This window comes from Cottoperca gobio, chromosome 19 (assembly GCF_900634415.1).
Source record: "Cottoperca gobio chromosome 19, fCotGob3.1, whole genome shotgun sequence".
In the NCBI taxonomy this organism is placed as follows: Eukaryota; Metazoa; Chordata; class Actinopteri; order Perciformes; family Bovichtidae; genus Cottoperca; species Cottoperca gobio.
This window is the reverse complement of record NC_041373.1, coordinates 15,878,799-15,901,781: the sequence shown is the minus strand read 5'-3', so window position 1 is coordinate 15,901,781 and position 22,983 is coordinate 15,878,799. Positions and strand designations below refer to the sequence as shown.

The 22,983-nt window shown below is 40.5% G+C and overlaps 2 protein-coding genes across 4 annotated transcripts; both read right to left on the bottom strand.

The window, feature by feature from the left end:
- Window positions 1–840: 840 nt before the first annotated feature.
- On the bottom strand, window positions 841–15,679 carry kctd5b (potassium channel tetramerization domain containing 5b). Of its 2 annotated transcripts, XM_029455806.1 has the most exons (8): window positions 15,674–15,679; window positions 14,177–14,430; window positions 8,290–8,398; window positions 7,694–7,785; window positions 7,469–7,564; window positions 7,182–7,286; window positions 4,879–5,004; window positions 841–3,979 (listed from the first exon to the last, which is right to left on the bottom strand). In XM_029455806.1, exons 2-8 carry the CDS (start codon window positions 14,396–14,398, stop codon window positions 3,950–3,952), a joined length of 780 nt encoding a protein of 259 aa, XP_029311666.1. In that variant the 5' UTR covers window positions 14,399–14,430; window positions 15,674–15,679; the 3' UTR covers window positions 841–3,949. The 2 variants fall into 2 exon arrangements, with proteins under 2 accessions (XP_029311666.1, XP_029311667.1); XM_029455807.1 differs by lacking the exon at window positions 7,182–7,286.
- Window positions 14,756–22,908, bottom strand: pdpk1b (3-phosphoinositide dependent protein kinase 1b). Of its 2 annotated transcripts, XR_003834110.1 has the most exons (15): window positions 22,710–22,908; window positions 20,403–20,693; window positions 20,142–20,184; window positions 19,895–20,032; window positions 19,613–19,757; window positions 19,411–19,508; window positions 19,194–19,269; window positions 19,034–19,102; window positions 18,694–18,790; window positions 18,371–18,544; window positions 17,978–18,195; window positions 17,723–17,780; window positions 17,229–17,381; window positions 16,068–17,093; window positions 14,756–15,944 (listed from the first exon to the last, which is right to left on the bottom strand). XR_003834110.1 is itself a non-coding variant. In XM_029455798.1 (14 exons), the coding sequence occupies exons 1-14, from the start codon at window positions 22,731–22,733 to the stop codon at window positions 16,980–16,982; spliced, it is 1,698 nt and encodes a 565-aa protein (XP_029311658.1). In that variant the 5' UTR covers window positions 22,734–22,908; the 3' UTR covers window positions 14,756–16,979. The 2 variants fall into 2 exon arrangements, 1 of the variants encoding a protein (XP_029311658.1); XM_029455798.1 differs by having other exon boundaries at window positions 14,756–17,093.
- Window positions 22,909–22,983: the final 75 nt, after the last annotated feature.

Genomic DNA, 22,983 nt, shown 5'->3' with positions numbered 1-22,983 from the left:
TCCGTCTTTGCTTAAATACCCTTCGGTACATCAAGCTGTGCGTTTAGCTTTTAGCGGTGTGTTATTGAGTGTGCCTTTTTAACTACCGATGATTTAGCAGTAATATTTTTATATCTGGTTATTTGTTTATTAGTTTCCAGCACAGAATGTATCACAAGCATCTTTAAGTCGCTGGGGAAGATCATCTTTGGCTGTTGCTCTTCGCTCATGCGCTGTGCCACTGTCGTAACGTTTCATCTTCCAGAAAATAAAACAAGCAAAAGTCTCACTTTTAATATACACGATATCCCTGCTAGCTATAAAAAGTATTTATTATATTTCAAACACCATGAATGTGCCCAGGCGCGATGTCCCAGTCAAACACAAGGTGGATTTCCATCTTCACTTATATAACATCTTTGCCCAGACTAAAGACCGTTAACCCAAACGACTACATTAGACAAACCAAACAGCCTAATGTGTACAATTACTAAATAGTGTGGATTAAACTGAATTAGATTTTTATGTAAGAAAAACATTTTCCAACACCGTTTTATATTTATGTGTAAAAAAAATAAAATAAAAAAAGAATAGTCTACAAAACAAACAGGCATGTTTCCAGGCAGCTAAGCCACATCAACGTGTTTTGGGGAACAGACACAAGAGGTCGCTATTAACCAAACATTAGGATTTGTTATGACTTGTTAATTTATTGCTACAGTATCAACAGATGTAAGGAAACTGTCATGTACTAATAATCATGTGTACTATTGTGTATAACTGAACATTTAAAAACAATTATGTACACTGGCAGAGCCATAGGTTAAATATCTGAGGAGAAAAAAAGAATGTACACACAGGTAACGTTATGAATGACAATATTTTATTGGGTTTTCCTTATGCAAGACCATATAGATCTATCCCCTTAACCTCATACTTAGTTTGTACATGTTTAACATTGCATAAGATCATATAGAATAGTGATCTATGTAGTGATATGAGAACCTTATTCATCGATGCAATTGCTAGATTGAGGAAAAATGACACATTCATTCCCTCTGATTACAAGTGTGATCATCTTCAATCATGCATTACAGTGGTCTGTGGCTTATGACTTGAATGCAAAACAAACTGGGCACTTATAAGTATTAGGCTACAGATTTGATAAGTTTGTCCATCACATGAAATGATTATCATTGCCAGACGACCTGCTGCTGAAGGGCATTAAAATGTAGCTGCTAAAGTAGAGGGGTAAAACACCTCAGACCAGGGTATATCAAATGAAGTTACAACTGAACCAAGCAAACCAAACACAAAAAAACAATTTAAATCTCATTGCAGAAAAAAAGAAAAGTCTCAAAAGACCCAAATACACCTTTGCTCTGAGCCTACGCAGGCAAGTTTAATCCTATTAAAAGTGAGTGTCTCTGCCATCAGAGAGGGTGGAAAGCAAGATTGTCTGCAACGCTCAAGCATAGGCTGTCAGAAGTGGATGTTATCAGTCAGCACGTCTGTGTGAACATCAGCTTGCGTGGAGTGCTAGTTGCCATTGGTGCAGTCACACAAGTCAGACGAATGTTAACGTGTGTGAGGGAGTGCAAGACAGTACATAATTGGAAGGCTTCAGAATACTATAGCAAATGTAAACATAGCCTAGCTCTGGCAGGAAATCCACTCTACTTCGATTGAACCTCTTTGCAGATGTCAAATGTTGCACTTTAAAAGCCCTTGTGTGTGTGTTTGTGTGTATATCTATATCAAAAACATGCATCCATACTTGTTTCCCCGACAATATAAAAGTTGTTTTAGTCAAGTGTATAAGTGTACATGTGAGTAAATGGAGGTTTGTGTGTAGTTAACAAGTCTATATGTACAAAGTGTGCCAGCATTAAGAAAAGTTTACTCATCCCTGACACTAAGATCAATGTGTACAATACACATAAGACATTGGATTTTGGTCATTGGGGAAAAAGGCAACACTAAATGATTATTTGTGAATGAAATATCCAACCTATCAAAACCACACGTCAAACCTGAAAACAACTTTCTATAAAATAAAAAAAGTGTTCTAAAATGCAGTATTTACATTAACAACATTACAGGCTTGTAAGCAATGTGCACAGTGTTGTTTTTCCCCACTGTGGTGCTTGTAATGCTGTGTACGAAATCTACACAATTCAAAATGCTTAGAAGAATCACAATGCAGGAAAAATACATTAGTTTTTTTTTTGTTTTGTTTTTTAAATGTAACAGTCAACTTCATAGCCAGCCAAGTATAGCTTTGTTATTAGTTATCAAAACATGTTCCAGGCATGTTCTCAGTGAAAGACACCATGTTCAGCATCAGCCGTTTCACTCTAACTCAGAAATCTCTAAAGTCCTGTACAAACAATGCAAAACAGAAGTCAACAGTCAAGATTCTCTTTTTGTTTTTAAGATCCAGTATAAACAACTTCTGTTCCAAGTTGTGTTTTCTATACACAGTGTACAAAACGTGCAGTTTTTTGTTTTTTTTAAGAGTTAAATATTAATATTGAATTTGGATTATTTACATCAAAACAAAATCCTCTGGATATGAACAGAAAGTCCTTCACCACCGCCTTCGAGCAGTTCCAGTCCCCAAACCTCCCGCACCACAAATACTTCGCCTCAAAAAAACAAAAAAAAGATCTTAAATCAAACATGTCCCCTCACACACACACACACACACACAATTAACTAGTTAGGGAACATCTCAGAAGTCCGTGGGGAGAAGGATGGATGTTTTTCCTCACAGAACTCACATTTTAAAAACACCTTTGACTATTTTGGCAGTTAACTTTAAAAATATGAAGATGAGGAGTTAAGGAAAAAAATGTCTGGCAGGTTAAACTTGATATAAGTTTGCACTTTACAACATTTATAGAGTAATTTCACTTCTTCTCACACACTCTCACACACACACACACACACACACACCTAAAAGTCCACGTTTGCAGAAGCAGCAGAAATCTTACTTTGAAACTCATTTGAATGAATGTGTGTGGTTAAATGTGTAAGTTTTATCCTTAGACTACAGGTACAGGGGGACTTCCTGAAAGAACATAATTATTTAATCCCACAGCACATCACTGGCCATATTCGTGGGTGTGTTACGAAGATTGCAAGATAAGAGTACATGGTGCCGCTACACACGTTTACTTTTCAAGCATTAAAGATCAATTAAGTAGCATCTTGCAACATTTAGACAGATATTCTGCTGCATCTCTAAAACTATCTTATTTAGTCGATGTGAAAATGGGGCTTTCATATTTGTGTTAGTTACAGGTCACTTCCTCATCACCAATAAAAGCTCTGCAAGTGATAAATAACCTAATGCCCCTTTACCTACAGTATCAAATCACTGACGTATTGCGTTGATAATAATGTTTCAAATGTGTTGTAAAGCGGAGATCCTCAGTTTAACTGTTGAAAGATTATTTATCGATTTGTTTTTCGGGGGTGAATTTCACATTTAATAGCCTAACTCTTTAACATGCGCTAAATAAATGCACAATTCCCTTCTGAACATCTCTGAACAATGATTTTGAGTTTGATACTTTGCAGCTATGAAGACCACACTGATCCCTCACAAGACCCTTATAAGAATTGACTCAATAGATGACCCTGAGTGAATCATTGGCCTTATGTGATGATGGCCATATTTTATAGCATAAAACATTTGTAGATTGCAAATTCCTTACTCTCAATTAAAAAACAGAAGAAAAAACTTGCCGCTAATTCAAAAAAAAGGTCCAGTTTAAATGTACAGGCACAACTTGTCAGTAAACAGACTTATTTACATCAAGAAATAAAAACAGAAATGGAGGGAAAACAACAAAATAAATGCACACCCCCCCCTCCTTCTCCAACTCTCCATTGTGCCAAAGTTCTTCTACAAAGATGATATGTTAGCATCATAACACCTGGAGCTCATAATACTGAGTCCTCTTCACATCCGGGAACCCCTTTCCTGAAGGATCTGCAGGGACCAAAACAAATTATAGAATGAGAAAGAAATACATCGTACCACATACTCTAAAACTCTAAAACTGTGTTCGCACCTGTGGCTAGTTGCACAACTTAAGTTCTCTCTGAGGTGCTGAAGGACATACTTAAGGCTGTTGCACAGAATCCCTTCAAATATTTTATTAGTTAAGACATTTACCGCCTTGAAAGAGATTAAAAAGCAGTTCCTTAAGTTGTTTTCATAAGAAGTTTAAATACTTAAGGGATCATTTTAAGGAAAGCTTGAGGAGACAACCTCAGCTGGAACTAAGAACAAAGGAAACGCCTGCACAAGTGAGGAAAATAAAGCGTGCCAGAATAATCTGCTCATAAAGCGGGAACACTTGTCAGGTGGGATCAACATTGGCCGATATAGTACAACGGTACGATACTGCGGCACAAATAAATTAAATTGACCTATTAAGGATTTTGAAAAAATGAGTAGATCCAACATAGAAAATAATAAGAAAGTTAAATGTCACTGATTATAATAAAACAACAGTTTGACAGGCCTACCTTTGTTTGTTGGATTTAATCTATATTATTCTTACTTTTTAAAATAGTTTTGAATGTCTTATTACTTTTTACTGGTTGGCTGCTGATCTTAAATCATTTAAAATGTTATTCCGACTTCTTAAAAAGGTTTTAACTGAACATCACTTGTGGTTTTACAGGCGGGTTTTTTAACTGAATATTCACAATGTTCTCCTTCATAGAGCGATCTCATCAATAAACTAGAGGTGCTTTCAGTCCCTTGGTGGCATGTTCATAAATGTGATGCATTGAAAACATCCAGCACAGGCCATCATTCACAGAGGTTTGCACACACATACACACACACACACACACACACACACACACACACACACTTACCTTCGCCTTCTCACTGGGCTCACTGTTTGTCCCGTATGATTGATTGTGCAGCTCCTTGGAGACGACGCACAGGAACTCGGATTGGTCTTCGTTTCCGTAGTTGTAAGAGGAGCCGATGCTGACCAGCTAGAGAGACACGAGAGCAGAGCACAGAGGAACATTTAGCCTGAGATGAAGTGGCAGAAAACTGGGTTGCTCATGGTGGGAAAACAACGAGACAGGGAGACTTTTAAAGTAACGTAAAAGGAGGTTGACAATCAATCAAGGAGCACAGGGTCATGCAACTCAAATTGGAGCTTGAAACAGTTAATTCAAAACTTATCCGAGTAGGAGTATAAAACTTTAAAGTTTGTTTGTACAGTGGGCATGGCACATAAAAGGTCGTTAGTGAGTTTAAACCCAGGATGTAAACAAAGAGAAGATAGTGGCTTCAAAAAGCTCATTTCAAGAGCTAAAGGGTACATTAAAATGTGTGAGTTTTAACATTTATAAAAGTGCAATGCAAACAGTGTTTTCAGGACCTGCAGAAATGCCAGCATAGAAATCCAAAAAACACATTCATGGGCAGTTACACAGAAATAAAAATTGGTGGTCCACAAAAATAAGGGAACGATAAATAAAAGAAACGGCACGAGAAACCTCACAGACCGAAAAAAAGAGAACCAGCAGATAGTTATTGAATACAAGCGCAGGGACTCGAACACAGGGAGCAAACACGATGGCTGAACAACGATGAGTGAACGGTGGATATGACTTGATAGGACCAGGCTTGTTCAAAGGGACGAGTTGGAAATAAATGGACGTAATCGAGTGTTGAAAGTGACAGTATAGCAGCTCGTAGCCATCAGTACAACCCGCTCCATGTTTTAGCTCTGTGACTCATTTAAATGTCCGTAGCACCATGACAAAGACCACGTGGGCAGGATTTTCTCCAGTGTCTCAACTGCCATTACTTACAATCAAAACTGTCAGTACTATGAGCTGCAGTCTATGACTTTATCTCTTAACGACTAAACTCTTTAGCAACCCAAATTAAAGCGTCACTGAATCCCCGGCTTGTAACAGCAGGTGGCCTTTTCCTTCGAGCATCGAATGTGTCAGTCAGGAAAGAATTGGTCTGAGAAAATCCCACATATGGCCTCTTTAAATGCAATAAGGATGGCTATTTCTAAAGTTCCTGTTCCAAGTCATGTCAGGTTGAATAACATACACAAAAAGTGACACAAGAGGAGAAAAAAAAAAAAAAGGGACAACATTGTTAAGATCTTAATAAACAAACTTCATGCACACCTTGAAAAAAACATGAGAAAAGAATAACTGCTGAATGTTAAGTGTGTGTGTGTACACTGCAGGCTACATGTATACCGTCTGTACCCAGGTGTGCATGTTCAGACACGCATCGCCTCATTAGCCACTGCAGCCGGAGACTTGTTGTTAAGCAATCTCTCTCACATTAGGCATCAACGCAGCAAAGAAAGACCAAATAATCTCAACTACCTACCATGGAGTCCACTCGTCACGCTGCTAAAGACTCGACAGGCACTAAATCCTAAAGACTTTCTGGGTAAAATACACTTCAACAAATTGTCTATATTAATGCAGTCTTAAAGCAGCAGTAGGTCATTAAATCTCATCTCCCCAAAAGACTCTCCTGCGCTAATGACGGAGCGTTAAGCTTTGCATAAGGAGTGTTTCTAGGAGTTTTCCATCTGACCTTTGTAAGGAGATTAGAGATTTCAGCTCTAATGGGAGATCCAGTGATTCCTCGTTTCAGAGAGATTCATTCACACATAATACACACGCCAACACCCAAGCCAGTGGTTTCTCATTAGAAATATTATCTGCAGCTGAGCAGCAACTCGTGTAAACTAGGACTGTTCACCCTTCATGTTTGAATCATTTTAAATTACAAGGTAGATTACCTGCTGCAAAAGGTAAAACAACATGTCACCTCTAAACAACCAGCACTATATTACAGCACAGCACCCCCAAAACAGCCAAGTGGCTATATCAAAGCAGAACACGGAGAGCTGTTGACAGGCTTAACAACTGTGAATGCAGTATGAAAAGAAAAACGCATAATAAAACGGAACCACAGACAAGAAGAAAAAGGTGTCATGTTCTCTTTAGCCTCACTGGTGAGCAAGCAGTACAAATGAACACTGAAAAGAAGCAACAACAAAAAAGAAAATGACCAACAGCTACGTGTCTACTTGGGACAAACAATGGCCACTGGGGTGTGTATGGACAACATAGGGGACCATGCAGTGACCAGCCCGTGGACAGAAATTTGTTAGACACACCTCTCCGCTGTTGTTTGGCAAAGCAGACTCCTCTCCCTTCACCTCCCTTGACACAATCAGCAGAAACTCTGACTGGTGGGCTCGCCCGTAACCTATACTGACAAGCTGCAACAACCAATCAGAGCACAGAAGGGATGTCCGGATCATGTATGCGGACATTGAGAAAGATGTGAGTAGCCATTTCCAATATTGAGGATTGGACTTTCTGGGTCAATGTGAGCATAGCGGGGTGGGTGAAGCACATGGAAGGAGGATCGCTGCCGTCGACCCTGCAGGGAGAGATTTACCTGTTCAAACTTCCAGCCGTCAGACATGGTGGACACCATCTGTGTCAGCTCCTCCTCCTGGCACTGCAGCACCCGGTACACATGCTTCACTGGAATCTGAGGAGGACAAACGCATGAGAGAAGTGGGATGGAAAGGGGGGGGGGGGGGGGGAGAGAGAACACAAAATGAACGGGACAGTTGTGCCACATTTATGGAGAAATCTATTGGAGTAGAACTTCGTGTACCTGTGATGTTTTACAGTCACGTTCCCTGATCTTGTCCTTGATGAGCTTTATTAATGATGTGATGTTGTAGAATTCGGCTTCTTCTAGCACACCTAAAACAGTTAATAAGAAACAATTAAGCTTTTAATGCACACTTATCCTGCTACTACTAAAACTCACATGTGGTAGAATCTATACTTCTTTGACCAATCAAATTCCTTGTATTGCACGTGCGTTCTGATAAAGCTGAGATGTGGAGGACAGCTCAGATGGATTGCCTTTCTTTCTTTGCAATCATTGCCATCAAATGACCTTTTTACAACAATCAATTAGTCACGATAACTACAGTTGTAGGACGATATATTGACCCAGAAATAATTTGTGAAACACAATATTATTGTCAATTAAAGCCCATTTTATTCCACTGAAAAAAATATAATATAATACCATAATAATACAAGTATTTCTTTTATAATAATTAAAGAGCATCAAACTTTAAGTTTTTAAGGATATTCAGGCATTGAAATGGGAAAAACTACACAACTCAAAAGCATTTGCTTATTGTGCTACAGAAAACTGTATTTTGATTTGGAAAACATTTCTTAAAGTTCATCTACCTTCCTCTGCCAGGTCCCTGTTGAGCACCAGTTTGCCATGCCTCAAGTAGTTAAGCACTGGCCCAAAGTATGTGGGGTCTCGGTCTATGAGATAGGCACCGGTTTCATCCTGAAAAGCAGAAAAGAAGGAGGATGAGGATAATAGAACAACACTGTATTCAATGTCAGCGTTTTTGATTAGAGGAAACATTTCAACATTTAGGAAACATGCTCGTTTCTGGTCAAACTTGCACTTAGAAGAACCACCGATAGCAAATTGAATGCAATGCATCTAGCACAGGGTGCACAGAGGGAAGGGAAGTGAAGAAGAGACAAATCAACGAGCAGGCGTCGAGAAATGAATCCGTGGGGAAAGACCCAGGCAACAGCGATTAAAACTCAAGGGATGAGAATTATGAGGTCAGCTCCGATGCTGATAATCTCTACAGGGGTTGAGAGGACATGAGCCACATGCGTACGACAGCTTTGGGATATCACTTCATTATTCCCACAGGCCTTGGGTTTGATCCCGATTTCTTCATAACCGCTGGGTATTCCCCTATTTCTGTAAGTACTGTGATTAGACCGTCTTTCTCTCGTGGGGGACGAGGAGGCTTAAACAATTAGAGCAGAACATAAAAAGATTTGGAACAGCAGGCTGAATCCACCAAGGGGACCAGGAGAAAGCACCTTGTTTAAAACTGACAATTAGCCTAGTCTGGTCTGTTACATAGTTGGTCCAACACATATGCAGCAAACACCAGTTTATTACTAAAAGTTGTTTAATACGATGTGACATTTAGTGAGTCAAGCGTGCATGACATTTAGTAAAACTCTCAGCACGGAGGACTGGCCTTGAGCTGATTTTGTGCCAATTCTCAAATGCTGCTAATTTGGCTTCAGGAGCAAATAGAGGCAAATTAGCAGCATTTGCTGGATGTGCAATATTGTCATACACTGCAAACCAAACTAAAAACACAGCCACGTCTACAAAGAAGGACATGTGCACATTCATGGTTACCTCGTCTCTACTAGCCCAGAGATGGATTCCACTGAAAACCCATTAATCTCTCCAATAATGAGGAAAGGTCCCAGTGCATTTTCTTTTGTAATGAAACTGAACCCTCCTGGCTGGTTGACCTCCTTTCCAATGCAAAAATATCCCACTGGAGCCCAATAGAGCTCTATTCTGGTCTTATTACCCCGTGTCAGTTCCTTACATTTCCACAGTCACTGAAGCCTAAGCATAAGCACCAGTGGGCCCTGTGTGGAGGAAACAGACAAGGCCCAAACTGCACAACTCGCCACATTCATACATTCTCATTCTGTATGTAAAGCCCAATCGTTAGGGCTGTCTCCTCTCAATTCCCTTCTACACCACCATATATCCAGTAAACAAACACCAACAGGTTGATTGTGTTATTTAAGGAAGTTGTTCTCGTCTGGATCTATTACACTTGTGATGGTTTTGAACCAATGGCTGATGTGGGCCTGAAAAGTTATTCTCTGAAGACATTTTGAAATGCCACAGAAGGAAAAGCACCGGTGTAAACAAAATTAATTACAGCAGAACTGCATTTAGCCGTTTAGTTGTCAGGGTTCCTGGTACTGTGCATGCTGGCTCACTGTCATACTGGGACACCCGAATAACAAAGCCATCAGTAATGTTAGTAGCTACACCTGCGCCCATCCTACTATGACAAGTCAAAATGTCAGCTGTAAAAAAAAAAGGCTGGTCGCACTATACAAATAAACTTTTGTATACTGCCTCAAAACACTCCCACTGATCAAACACTCAAAGCTACCATATGTGTACTCTTCACTTCTGTAAACCATCTGCTTCCTGGCCTGTTGTGCTGACGAGCGTGTTGCCAGTTCCTCTGGTTGCACATGCATCTATGGGAGGGGATTGGGGTGAAAGTGACCCACTTCAGAGAGAGAGATGATTACGGGGGCTCTGATATGAGGGCACATGTACACAAAGGGGACAGTGTCTTTAATTAAAAACAAAAAGGCTGTGTCTCTGGGGGCCCAGGCTGGGAGCACGGGGAAACAATCAGAGGATAGCGAGGGGACAGGAGGGCTGTTGGGATGTACTGCAGACGGGCAGGAACAGAGAGGGTATTAGGAAGACATTTATTGAATTATATTCAGAACGTTCACCGTCTCTGTGCAATAATATGATTGTGATGATTACCAAAACTAGCTCATCATCTATGAATATTAAGTGAAAAGCAACAACAACCCATCTTGACGGACACTATATCTTTATTCATACCCTTTTATATATAAAACTAAAAATGCTAGAGCTACGTGTGAGAAAGCCAACCGCTTAAGGACACCAGATCAACAAATACACTGATAAGTGTCAACACCGCCTACAGTAACTACCAGAAATAGGTCAGTTCGGTGTAGGTTAGGCATGCTACGTGTTTTTTTGTGGTTTGGTCATGCAAAAATATTGAAAGTGCAAAGCCTTCCGTACAAACAGAAATAAGAGCCTAGTCAGAGCACGACTGGATTCACACTGAAGATACATTTAAATGAAGGTAAACAAAAAGCTAATTAGAAGGGTAGGCTTCACAGCAAAGGGAAGTGTAGAGTATTAACCTTATCGTGCTTCTCCTACACACGATACGCATCCTCCCACAGGAAATAACATGGCTACCCACCCCTTAAGTACGTGATGTCCAATAGGGCTTTCTGCAGACACATTAACACTGAAAGTCAACCCTTAATTCAACAAAAATAAACAAGTCGCTGCATGTTTGCTTTGGAGAACAACATGGGTGTACACCAAACCTTTGCATGAAACAATGCACCAATTCAAGCCAGACAGGTGTTTGTATAGTCACCACTAAATGTCATATAGACTTCTAACTACCGGGTGTTATCAGGAACCATAAAAGGAATAAGAAAAAGACCAGGTATAAAAGCATCATCAAACTGCTTTACTGCAGTGGAGCTGTGAGTATAAGCCCACTGCAGAAACGCGCTTAAAGATGTTGCAGTAGATCTTCTGAGTCACATGACTGTAGCTACTTAGCCAAGTGGAAGTCTGATCCTTGTAGAGTAGGAGCCAGGAGTCCCTCTGGAGTACAAACAGTAATGGCATAGTCAAAGAGGCCTTCATCTTTTAAATAATACACACATCCTATCAAGGCTGTATTATGTAACACCATCTCATATTTATAAGTATTTAATTGAGAGTTTAACCTTTCACCAAGGCTAGGAGGAACTTCTCCCTTTTTTCTACGATTTTCAATTCTGCAAGGCAACACCATCAGTTTTGCAGAACAAGCTATGACGGAGCCGTGCTGCAGGCAGTAGACGAACAGCTCCTTTTAAAAAAGTCCCCTAAAAGCTTTTCTGTCACGACGAGAGGCTTTTAAGTAGCTCCACGGCTAAGCTGGCAAGCCAGGAAATCACTGCTTCCTGGAGCTTTCTCCTGGCAGAATGAGAAATGTGCATTGCAAAAGAAAAAAAGAGGCAGAAAGTGAAATGATTATTCTCATTGATTTGACTTTGGTGCGGAATAAAAATCCCACACAACAACATTTTAATTTACTGAAACACAAAGCTATGATCAGTTCTAGGCGACTGGCTTTATGTGAACAAAGTCGCCTCAGACAAATAAAGCCAATAGTAATAATAGACGAGCCCCAGATATCACGGTTAAATATTTACGTTGCCTCCCACAGTGTGCTCAGGCATGACATACACGCTGAATACGGCATTAAATGCGGCCATATTTCACACAATGCCGCAGAGAACATCTTCGTGCAGCAAATGGATATAAATATGAAAAGAATAAGAAGCTGAAGGAACACGAATCCTTTGTGATGGGGGTGCTTGAAAAATTGATGCAGCTCTCGAAGCTAGAAGGCTGGGTCTCTACTTGAGTGGTCCTGAGCGGAGTCGTTCGAGAGCAGCAGTCTGCCAAAGGGATGGATGCGTATTGATGTGAAAGTCCCAGCTCATTGATTGGACAATTGACAATTTTGAAGACAATCCCTGATTATGATGTTGCAGCAGCAATTAGTGACATACGTCTAACAAACATAGTAATAATATCCCCTCTTTCTTTTTTGACAGCAATGAGTAGCATGTCACTTCTAGGATTAAATCATTTGAAAAGAATATTTATAAATACAAGACTATTTGTGTTATGGCCGTGCATGTGACAGCACTTCCTCTCTGATCTACCCCAATGTGCAAAACAGGCTCCAGTCAACAACATGAATAATGCAGTTCTCCTCAAGAGTCCTGCTGAAGCACGTCAGCCTGCGTGACTGAATACTGAACCACACATTTTCTTGGCTGGTAAAAAAAAACAATACTGCATTCGCCCAAAAAACAGAGCTCTTTACTGATCCATTTCTCTGCCGGGCTTCCTGTTCACGTGCAGGGTTGAGTGATGCAAAAAAACATGGCCTTCTTGGCTCAGTTGCAGAAAAGATACAATCATGTCAACGCAAATAGTATGAGACAAAGAAGTAAGTGAAATAATATCTAATAATAACCTGTCCGTTACTGGAAGCTATCTTAAATGAGACTGCCTGCAGGAGAGAGGTAATGGCTTGAGAGTCTGATACACACTTAAGACAAGGGGATTGAGATGGACTGATCCGTTGCTCATGGGAGGATAAACGGACAAAAAGGCAAGCTGATTATTCAGAGATTAAGATATTTGCATGAAAATAGGAGATGAGCCACGGCCTCAGCTTAGTATAAAAAGCAGGGCAGGGGTGAAGATTAAAATGTGCAAGTAGATGAAAACAATGAATAATGGGGCAGTAAAATGAACGATGAAAAGCAGAGCACATTACACTATGTGTACAGACACTAATACATTGTGTTTGACAGTGCCAGGGGGCCTTAAAGCACACACAGTGCTGGTAAAACCGGCAGATGGACAAACAGAGAGAAGCCTGCTTCTGGAGCATTGAGGCCATTCAGGCAGATGAGTGACTTCATCCCCAGCTCTCTGTTGTCAGCAGCACCTCACCCCCACTTGGCAATGACTTATGTGCTCATTAGGGGAGCCTCACCACCAGCACAGGGGCTGATTACTGCAGAGCAAACAGAGCCAAGTCACAGACCAACTCAAAGAGAGGGAGGGAAACACACATTGATCGAGCAATAAAGTCTGATATGTGTAGATCGTTTGGGAAGTTAATTATAGCACTAACGCGTGTAGACAGTACAAAAACAAATACATAGTGTATCAATACCAGTGATGTAAAATGTAAATGTTTGAGATTTTGGCTATTGGAATAACTAAATGCTGCAATTTTTTGCACTTATTTGACTGTTAAAGTCGATTAAAGTTCAGATTACATATTACAGTATCTACAGTCATACACATAATCGTTTTACACTATCTACAGCAAATGTGAGACAGTAGTGTTTGAGAAAAATGAGGTTGCTGTCACTATTTGACACCACACACACCTCGATGAGTGCAACGCAATGCAACGGCCTCAGATGGGGAAAGTTTACAACTACTGGGCGACTTAAAGGTTTTCACTGGAAAAGCTATGAAAACAATTAAAACCGTAAGCTTTTGCTTTTAAAAGACACATTTAGATAACTGCAAGACGTAGCAAATCATCTTGATAAAGACACAATGAAGCTACACACAGGCTAGCAGAAAGATCGTATGTCATGTGGTGACTGTCGGAATCTAGCTAGCTTAGCGTGCTAATGCTAGCCAGTCAAAAATCGAGTTAGCACCAAGTATGAATAAACACTGATTTTCACAAAGCTGTAGGTCTGGTTGAACAAGTTCATAGGAGAAGTCACCCACCCAAACGGCTTAAAAAATACAGTAAATATTAACTATTTTAGTGGAATAAATAAGTTAGCGCTCCTAACTACAGTGCTAGCTGACTAGCTTAGCATGTACCTTGTCGGAGTCGAGCTCGGGGTCAGCTTGGCTCAGTCTGTACAGAAATGATTTTGGATCTCGACACAGCGTCTGTCTCGTTGTTAAAAAATACGTTCCCCCGACGTTTAGCCGAATCCATTTTGATACCCCGACACCGGCTGAACTGTTTCTCTCTGCCGAAGAATGGGCCAAACATCTCCGGTGAACGGAGCTGCTTGTCTCGGAGCTGTTCTCTGCCATCCCTCTCCTCGTCTCCTCCGCCCTCGCCTCGGCTGTGTGCGGCTGACAGGAAATATCTCAACTGCAGCCACTAAAACTTGGAGAGTCCACGATTCATGCAAAACAGGGCTGCCAGCGCCTCAGCCACTCCTACCAAACCCGGACAGACACTTGCATATATTTTCCAGAGACAAGAGGTCCTCCTCTTCATACTGACAGGCTGGAAATGTCATAGCGTATGGAAATGTCAACACCCTATTCAAATGTCTGTGAAAGAAAAGAAAGCATATTCAAAACCAAACAGCTCTAGGTTTTCTCTCCGGGTTGATTGCAATAAATGTAATGCATTTAATTAAAGTAATTTTCACGACACAAAAACACTGATAATGGGCCGGTACTTTATTTACATGCTGCAAAAATGTGAGATGCCATTGCCACTGAATGCTGCTGCTTTCACTGTGTCATTACTGTGGTTGTTAACAGAAGACAGGACACATGGCTTTATTTGTATGCCTAAATCCCTACATGCTTTAATTACTGGACTACCAAGCATTAAGTGGAAAATTCATCATTCAACATCTACTGACCTAGCGCACAAATAATCAGAGAGAGAATGAACAGATTCATTAAATTATCAGAATATGATTAAATCACTGAGCAAATAGAAAATGTATGATATAGTAAGAAAAAAGCTGTAAAATATTATAGTTTACAATAATTATTCACATTCAAAGGCTTTACATCTCAATACATACACAACATGGCCCCTGAACATGACTTCAATCCAAATATGATTCATATATTAGAATTTAAATAACACAGAATGAACTAGAGGCTAAACAATAGCCATCAAATAACCTTATACAAGAATAAAAATACAAAAACTGTATCCTAATATCATTGCATTACTTGCTTCAGATTTTAATAATACATCATCTGTACATCACAGTTCTAGTCAGTTACAAGCCAGGTAGAGTATTCCATACACAATGTAACCGACTGCCATCGACTTGATTCAAACAATTTTTCTAACTAGAGCGAAACACTTCTCTAGCGCTTCCTCAACTTTATAGACAGATACAGCAATTTCATCGGTTATTTGGATCAGATAGATATCTTTTAACTGACATCCAACCACATCGAGCCCCGGGCCCCAGGGCCAGAGGGTCCTATTCACCTATACTCCAGTCACACACTGCACACACAGACTCAGCTGAAGGAAGAGGACCTTTGGAAAGGACCTTAAGGTAATATGTCAAAAATTAAAAGCATTATGAAAATACATATTGCTAAAACAAGAGCACAAGTTAAATCAAACGCTTTAATTTCTATTGGGCCAAACGTCAGAAGAAAAACAAAAAAGGCCGAATGAAAACAAAAACAAGATGGGCCAATGAGCCCGATGAGGCAGTTCTGCCATCTTGTCCAGGGACAACAGCTTTACTGTGATTGCTTCAGAGAATGATAGTATGTGTATGTATCACTGTTGATGAAGGTTTTCTGTTCAGCATGGGGTGGTCAGCACATACGATTTAGTTTTCAATAGGACGTACTGAAGATGAGCCGACTATCCCACCGAAAAAGAAGTTGAAGAATTCACACCACAAAGAAATAGCCAGTGAATGGTACAGAACAGCCAAATCATCCAATAATATTCGCTATGGTTGCCAATGCAGTCAAAAATACCCACCTTTAAACTTGAATAAACTATATCTCCAGTGCCCTGGGAGAGAGAAGCGGACAAGGCTGAGCTACAAAACTGGCCATGCAGGAAAGATAAGCAAGTTATGATTAGGAAGTACAAGCTAGTGGCATGTTTACCCGCCCCCTGTTAGCAATACATCCTCAGTAACGGCTATGGAAGGCTCACACATATACAGAGACTGATTCAGACCCATGTCTCACTGCAGACCGGCACTCTGCTTTGTTACTTCGAGACCTTAATTGGACTGCAATAAGCAAGTACCAAGAGACTAAAAAAACAACTCAAATACCATGGGAACATTTGGGCTCTGACAAAAATATATATAGGATTTGAGTTTGGTAAACGTGTGAGACTGAATCAGCTTACAGTATCGGTTACAACTATGGAGTATATGCTCTAGAAGTGGGGCCTGACTACAGCTTGCACGTACGATGTAGGATTAGGATATGGTTGAATTAAGATATCAGGATAGGCTCTGGTTCACAAAAAGCTAGATTTTGTGTTATGGTATCATTGAAGCAGGAAACCAGTCCTTGCGTTTGAGATAGTCCTAGCGGTACCCAAGCTTGTGTCACTCTACAGGACAAGCTTGCCCTTCTCTTCCCCCCCCTGCAGAATGTACAAAAAGCAGATGTGCATGGTGGCAGTCTTATCATCCATACATGGAAAAATGCAATAGAAGCCTCACAGAGAGCACAAAGAACAAGCAAAGCAACCCTGAATCCAAAGTTGTATTTTTCCCATGGTTCTACTCAGGAAAACAAACAAGGTCTAGATGCCAGCGTCTCTAAGAGTTTGTTTACATTGCGGTGATGAAGGGCACTAAAGAGGGTGTTACTCTGCTCAGTGATTGGCCTCAGAGCTAAAAGAGGAGTGGCCACAGGAAGAACTGTGCTCCTATAGGCCAGGGTTCTGGTGCCTTTGATAGATCTTTCTCCACACTTCCTGGATCTTCTTGCACCATCTGTCAGCATTTCCGCTGGGGTCCATCAAATAGTATGTTCGGTTAGGCTGCACACAGAAAATAGAATAAAACTATTACAAAAAGTCAACAACATGAGGAGAAATTCTTATCAGTGGGCAACATCAACATGCTACAGGGGGGGAAATACACTGGATGGACATCAGAAATAAATAGCCATTTACCGTATGAACAAAGAAGGTTTTGAAGTTCTTGGCCTCAGGGCGTAGTTCTAGGGACCAAGGAATCTCCCCTTTGAGGACCTTGTTTACAGGATCCACGTAGTACAGGTGTGGTCCTTCAGTGAGAAGCAGCTGTCTCCGTCTAGCAAACAGACCCTGAAATGGAATGTCTCGAGGCATTAGTTCACCAACAGAGGGGGCTATGAAGCCAATGAGACTTTCCTCAGCACAGCAGGGAATTCCCCCCCCTTCTTCCTATGTGCAAGCAGTCAGAGCAATACCATGGGAAGTGACTTCATTTATGCTGATGCAACCTTAACTAGAAAACCTGTTTACATTTTTACTACAAAACACAGCTACTATATAATCTATCTGGCAGAAAACTCTTCAACTATAAGAAGGTTTACCTTAAAACATTAATATAATACATATAAAACAATACAGTAAATATGCATTATAGAAAAAACTCAATTATATTGCATAGAATTCACACACACCTTTCGTTTATCTACTGGGCCCATCTTCAGGATCAGGTTATTCTCCACAAACTGGTGCCTGTGTAAATAAGCAACAGATTACTGACACCCACTTCCTTTCACTTAAACATCCATTTTCCTTCAACAAATCAACATTACAATTTCCCTTTGTTCCACATTTCTAGTACACGAGCAAGACTTTCATCCAAGAATGATTTATATTTAAATAAAACAATGAACAGCATTCTCATACAGATTAACAGGTCGGAGGTTTACCAGGGGTTTCCAGTGGTCTGTTTGTCCAACAATAGCTGCTTCTCTTCTTCAGTGAACTGCAGGTCCAACTCAAAAGAGTTATTGTCCAGGTCGTGGATGTACTGCTCAATGTTGCTGCTGGACCTCTGAGGGGGCGTGGATTCATGTGGCGACAGGGAGTGTGATGAGCTGGACTGGGCCACCTGCATGTTGCTGAACTGGCTCAGGAGGTCATCGTACTGAGATTGCAAAAAATAAAAATTGAGAAAGTGATTTTTGGCTGAAGATTTGTGGTTTGTTAAGGGTTTGAGTGAATCGCTTTCACAACCAGGCATCACACCTACAGTTTCCCATGAACAAGCAAAGAACGGACCAAAAACAATGGCAGACCTGGACCATAATCAAATATCTTACGTTTCCATAGCAGTCCTCATCATCCTCAGACATGGCTGGCAGGTAGGGGGTGAGCTTGGGGGGCGTCTGTAGGTGTAGGTCACTCCAGGAGATGATGTCGAAGAAGGGGTGCTGCCTCAAAGGGTCGTACCCTCCCATCTCTTCACACCCAATCCGCTTGGAAGGGTCAAGTGACTGAGTAAAACAGGAACAGATACAACATGTGTTTGCAGTCACAAGAAAAACACGGCCCTGTAAATAACCAACACCAGCTGACCACCATATATGCAAAATGAATATCCCCACAGATATCAGTACATGAGTCATGGTTCTTGATGACCTACCAAAAGCTGTTTGACGAGGTCCTTGGCTTTGGGGAAGAATTTCTCTGGGAATTCATACTCCAGCTTTATTATCTTCTGGAATATTAGGTACTCATTTCTACAACGAATGAAACACAAGAGGAAAAAGAACAAGAGAAGAGACCGTTAGGGAAATGTTGTTCGCTAAAGTAATATTACTGGGGCGAGGTTGTTGCCACGCCTAGCATTTTCTCCATTTAAAATAACATTTAACAGTAAACTTGAATGGTTAATATAGCAATACAACATGAGGGCTCATTATTGAAGCAGGGAATAAAGACAATTAACTGGGCTGTGACAACAACATCCTCTTAGTACTTACCCAGCTCTGAACGGTGGTAAACCAGCCACCAGCTGATAGATAATACATCCCAAGGCCCAGAGGTCAGAGCTAAAAAAGGAAAACAAATAGAGGAATGAAGTTTAAAATGAGATTTCACCCTTATTTGACAAACATAAAATAAGTGCATCAAACTTCATACCTCTTGCAAGCGGATTTCTCTGTTAGCAGCTCTGGAGACACATACTGTGCTGTTCCGACAAAGGAGTTTGCTCTCGCTGCCAAACGATGCAAATGGTAAAAAGAAAAAGATGACATTAATACCTTCTTACTGCTCTCAAAAAAGTACATTCATGTCACAGAAACAGTTGAAGATTTTACAATGAGAAGTACAAGTAAAATTAGGATTGTGGTTATACCTTGTTTACTGTCTGATGATAACTGTTTTGCCGTCCCAAAATCTGTTATCTGGATGTGCATCTCTTCACTCAGAAGAATATTCTCTGGTTTCAGATCTCTGAAATTGGACAAACCAGTTGTAACTTGAAAGGCAAACAAACACATAACATGGTTTGAAATTGATACAACAAAAAAGGATAAAAACAAAACAGAAAGTCTCACCTGTGAATTATCCCCTTATTGTGTAAGTATTCTAGAGCGCAAACTATTTCAGCAGAGTAGAATCTAGTACAGGTCTCATCAAAAGAACCAATTTTGCGAATGTATTTCAGGAGCTCTCCATTCTTAGCGTAGCTGAGACCAAAATCTAAGAAAAGCTAGTTAAGGACGAATATGATTACTGGAAAACAATTTTTAAAAACAAATATCTAAGATTTCTTTGACAAAAACAAAAGGTACATTTTTATTATACCACATGCTTTGACAAACTTCTTAAAAGGATACACAACTTCTCATCATCTTGAAATGTGAAGTACAGCTTGACGAAGAACGGATGATCTAGATTTGACATCAAATCCCTTTCTCTTTTCACGTACTGGGCTTTGTTCTCCTTCATAATATGGCGTTTCTCTAAAATCTTAACTGGAGGAGAGAAAAGAAAAAGTCAGGATACAACAGTAAAAACAACACCTGGCAACTTTTCCATCTTGATAGTAAAGTGTCATTCACCAAAAGATGGTGCATAACTTACTTGCATATTCTTTCGCTGTTATCTGCTCTCTTGCCAGGACAACCTTAGGATAAAAGGACAACAAACAAAACATAACATGGCTTGTTAGTTTCTTGTCAGACTTGGGGAGAAAATCTTGTAACTCTTAAGAGCCTGTTTTGTCAATTCCCCTTAAATGAACTGAGGATGACTCATCCAAGGATATTAATCAAAAGAATGCTAGCATGTAGCAACATCTACCCAGCTATAATTCAAAAGCTAAGTGGAATGTGAGTTACATACCGTGGAGAAGGAGCCCTCTCCCAGTATTTTGCCAAATCTGAAGTCCTCTGGCTTCTTCTTGCGAGGCTGAGGGGCCTGGACAGCCGGCTGTGTGCGGAGGACTGAGCCCTGGTTGCTGGCAGACGCTCCTACAGCACGGGCCTCTGAGGCTGAGCCCTCCATGCTGGGACAGTGGTTACTGCTTGCGCCTGGGATAGCAAGTGGCGAGCAGGAGTCAGGGTGATTTCTTACCATTGATGGATGCGAGCAGGAACAGATGACAACGCTGGGCTGAATGGGCACAACATCATACTGGAACAGGAGAGGGAACATTGAGAATATATCAGTCAGCAGGATGATGCAGTTGTAGTTCTTGTTCCACGTGTGGTTTAAATCGTGCATATTCTATTGAGAAATATGGAAGACCTCATCCAAAACACCTTTTAATGAACCCAAAAAACTACTACTGAAAACGCATTAATAAACCCTTCATTGTGACTAAAAGTTGATATGCTTGCAATTTTAAGTCAACCACATCTAGCAGACATATGAATGCTGGGCATAAAATTATAAAAAACAGTATGAAATGCCTCCGATATCAATTTTCATTAAGAATATCTGTTTATGGAAAAGGTCATGTTTTGCTGTACAGCACTTTGAACGGTCATTTGAACTGGAAATTTAAAGCATTTTCCCCATTTGTGAGAAAACGGATTTTGCAATTGCTTGTGTATAGTGCATAATAACTCATTTTCTGAAATCCCCTAAATAGGATGAGACAACAGTGAAACACAATAACAAAGAGATTTATATTACCCAGCCCAAATTAATATATACAATGTGTTGCACTTTCTGGTCCTGCAGACTGTGTAATGAACATAAGATAATGTCCAGCAAAACAAGCATCTACCTAAATTAGTCCAGCAAATGTGTATTACACAAGAAATAGGGTTTAGAGGATCTGGATCATATAGAGAAAACCCACTTTCTAAGGTTGCCCTTTAAAATGTACTGCACCTGAAACTCTTGTGACAATACCATAACTTAAATATACAATTTCACTTGAGGAACAAAGTCTAGAGTTGATAAGGGCATGCACCGACCATTGGAGAGGTCGCTTCTGAGCCTGGTGGTCCCACTCTCCAGTGTTAAAGTTGTTTAAACTATTTCAAAGTTATTGCTTCATGTGAAAACTGACATGGCAACTAATGCAAAAACAAACACTGACAAGAAACCCACCAAATGATTGTTGAAGAAAATAACATACAGCGACAGGTTGTGCTTTCCAGTAAACTGTTTGGTGCTTGCACCAATGTTGGTTATTTTTAACTTACTTAACTACTGTAACGCTCAGTGCTGAATGTTGTTCAGCCAACAACTCAGTTAACGTTAGTTACTTCAGTTGGCCTAGCTTCTTCTCATTCAAAACCAAGGTGTGGCCATTTAGCTGCCTTATCCGGACTTGACTGTATGGTTGCCAACCGGTCGTATAACTATCTACTGACCCATTACTATTGGTCAATCATGCAATGGTTGATGTAAAATGTCAGCTAACGTTAACCTAACCCTGGGTACTCGGGTAACAACAGGCCTGTGCGAACTTTCCTTGCTAACTAACGCCTGCTAGCAAGCTATCGTTAGCTCTTGCTGCCTTGTCAAATAATGCCGGCCATCACTGACAGCGAGTTATAAACTTAACGCTAACAGCCAGTCAATTAGCTAACGTTAGCAAACCAGGTAACACAAGTAACTTCAAAACCTCATGCCTTTTTCACATAACGTTACTTAGTCATGTTCAAATTTAGTGAGCCGACATTAATATCGGAATTTGAAAGTTAATGGGTTGACAAACGATCAACAAAACGTTAACCTTAAAAAGCTAACTATCTTCTAACCAAAGGTGGATCGCAATAAAGCTAATGTTAGCTTGTTAGCTAGCAGGAGCATCGTTCGAAAGCGCGAACATGTTTAGCTAACGTCAGCCAACAGATAACGTTACTGACCAAGGGGAAATGGTCATACATCCTATAAATCTAACAGCAAACATTAGTAAACGATAAACAAACACCGAATAATTCGAGGAACCTTTAATACTGGACCAAGCCAGGTGTTGGACAACCCCGATTAACGTAGCAAACATTTGGTGTTGTTAGCCAACATTAGCGAGCTAACGTTGCTAGTGAGTCGTAACGTTAAACGATCTTTTGCGGCTAGCACCGCTCTTCAAATGAAGGCCCGACGTAACTATTTGTTGTCAAACAGCCGCCACACTGTACATTTTGAGTACCGGCTTCGAACTGTTATTCGTGTTAAAGTTGCAACACTTACCAGCTGACTTGTAGCTCTTGCCATGGGAGTTTTCCACGAGTATTTATTTGGAATAAAATAATTAGAGAAGCTCCAGTAATGGCTGCCTCTGCGCCTTCATTTTCGAGCTGTGACGTCGTTCCACAACAATGTTACCGCAGGACAGCAGAGGAGAGTCCCGCTGTGTCCGCCCCCCTCGCCACATTTACAACCTACTGAACTTCATCTTACTGATAGAGATAGAGTCGGACGGCAGCAGCTGTTGCTCTTGAAAACCCGCAGTTAACGTCGACTA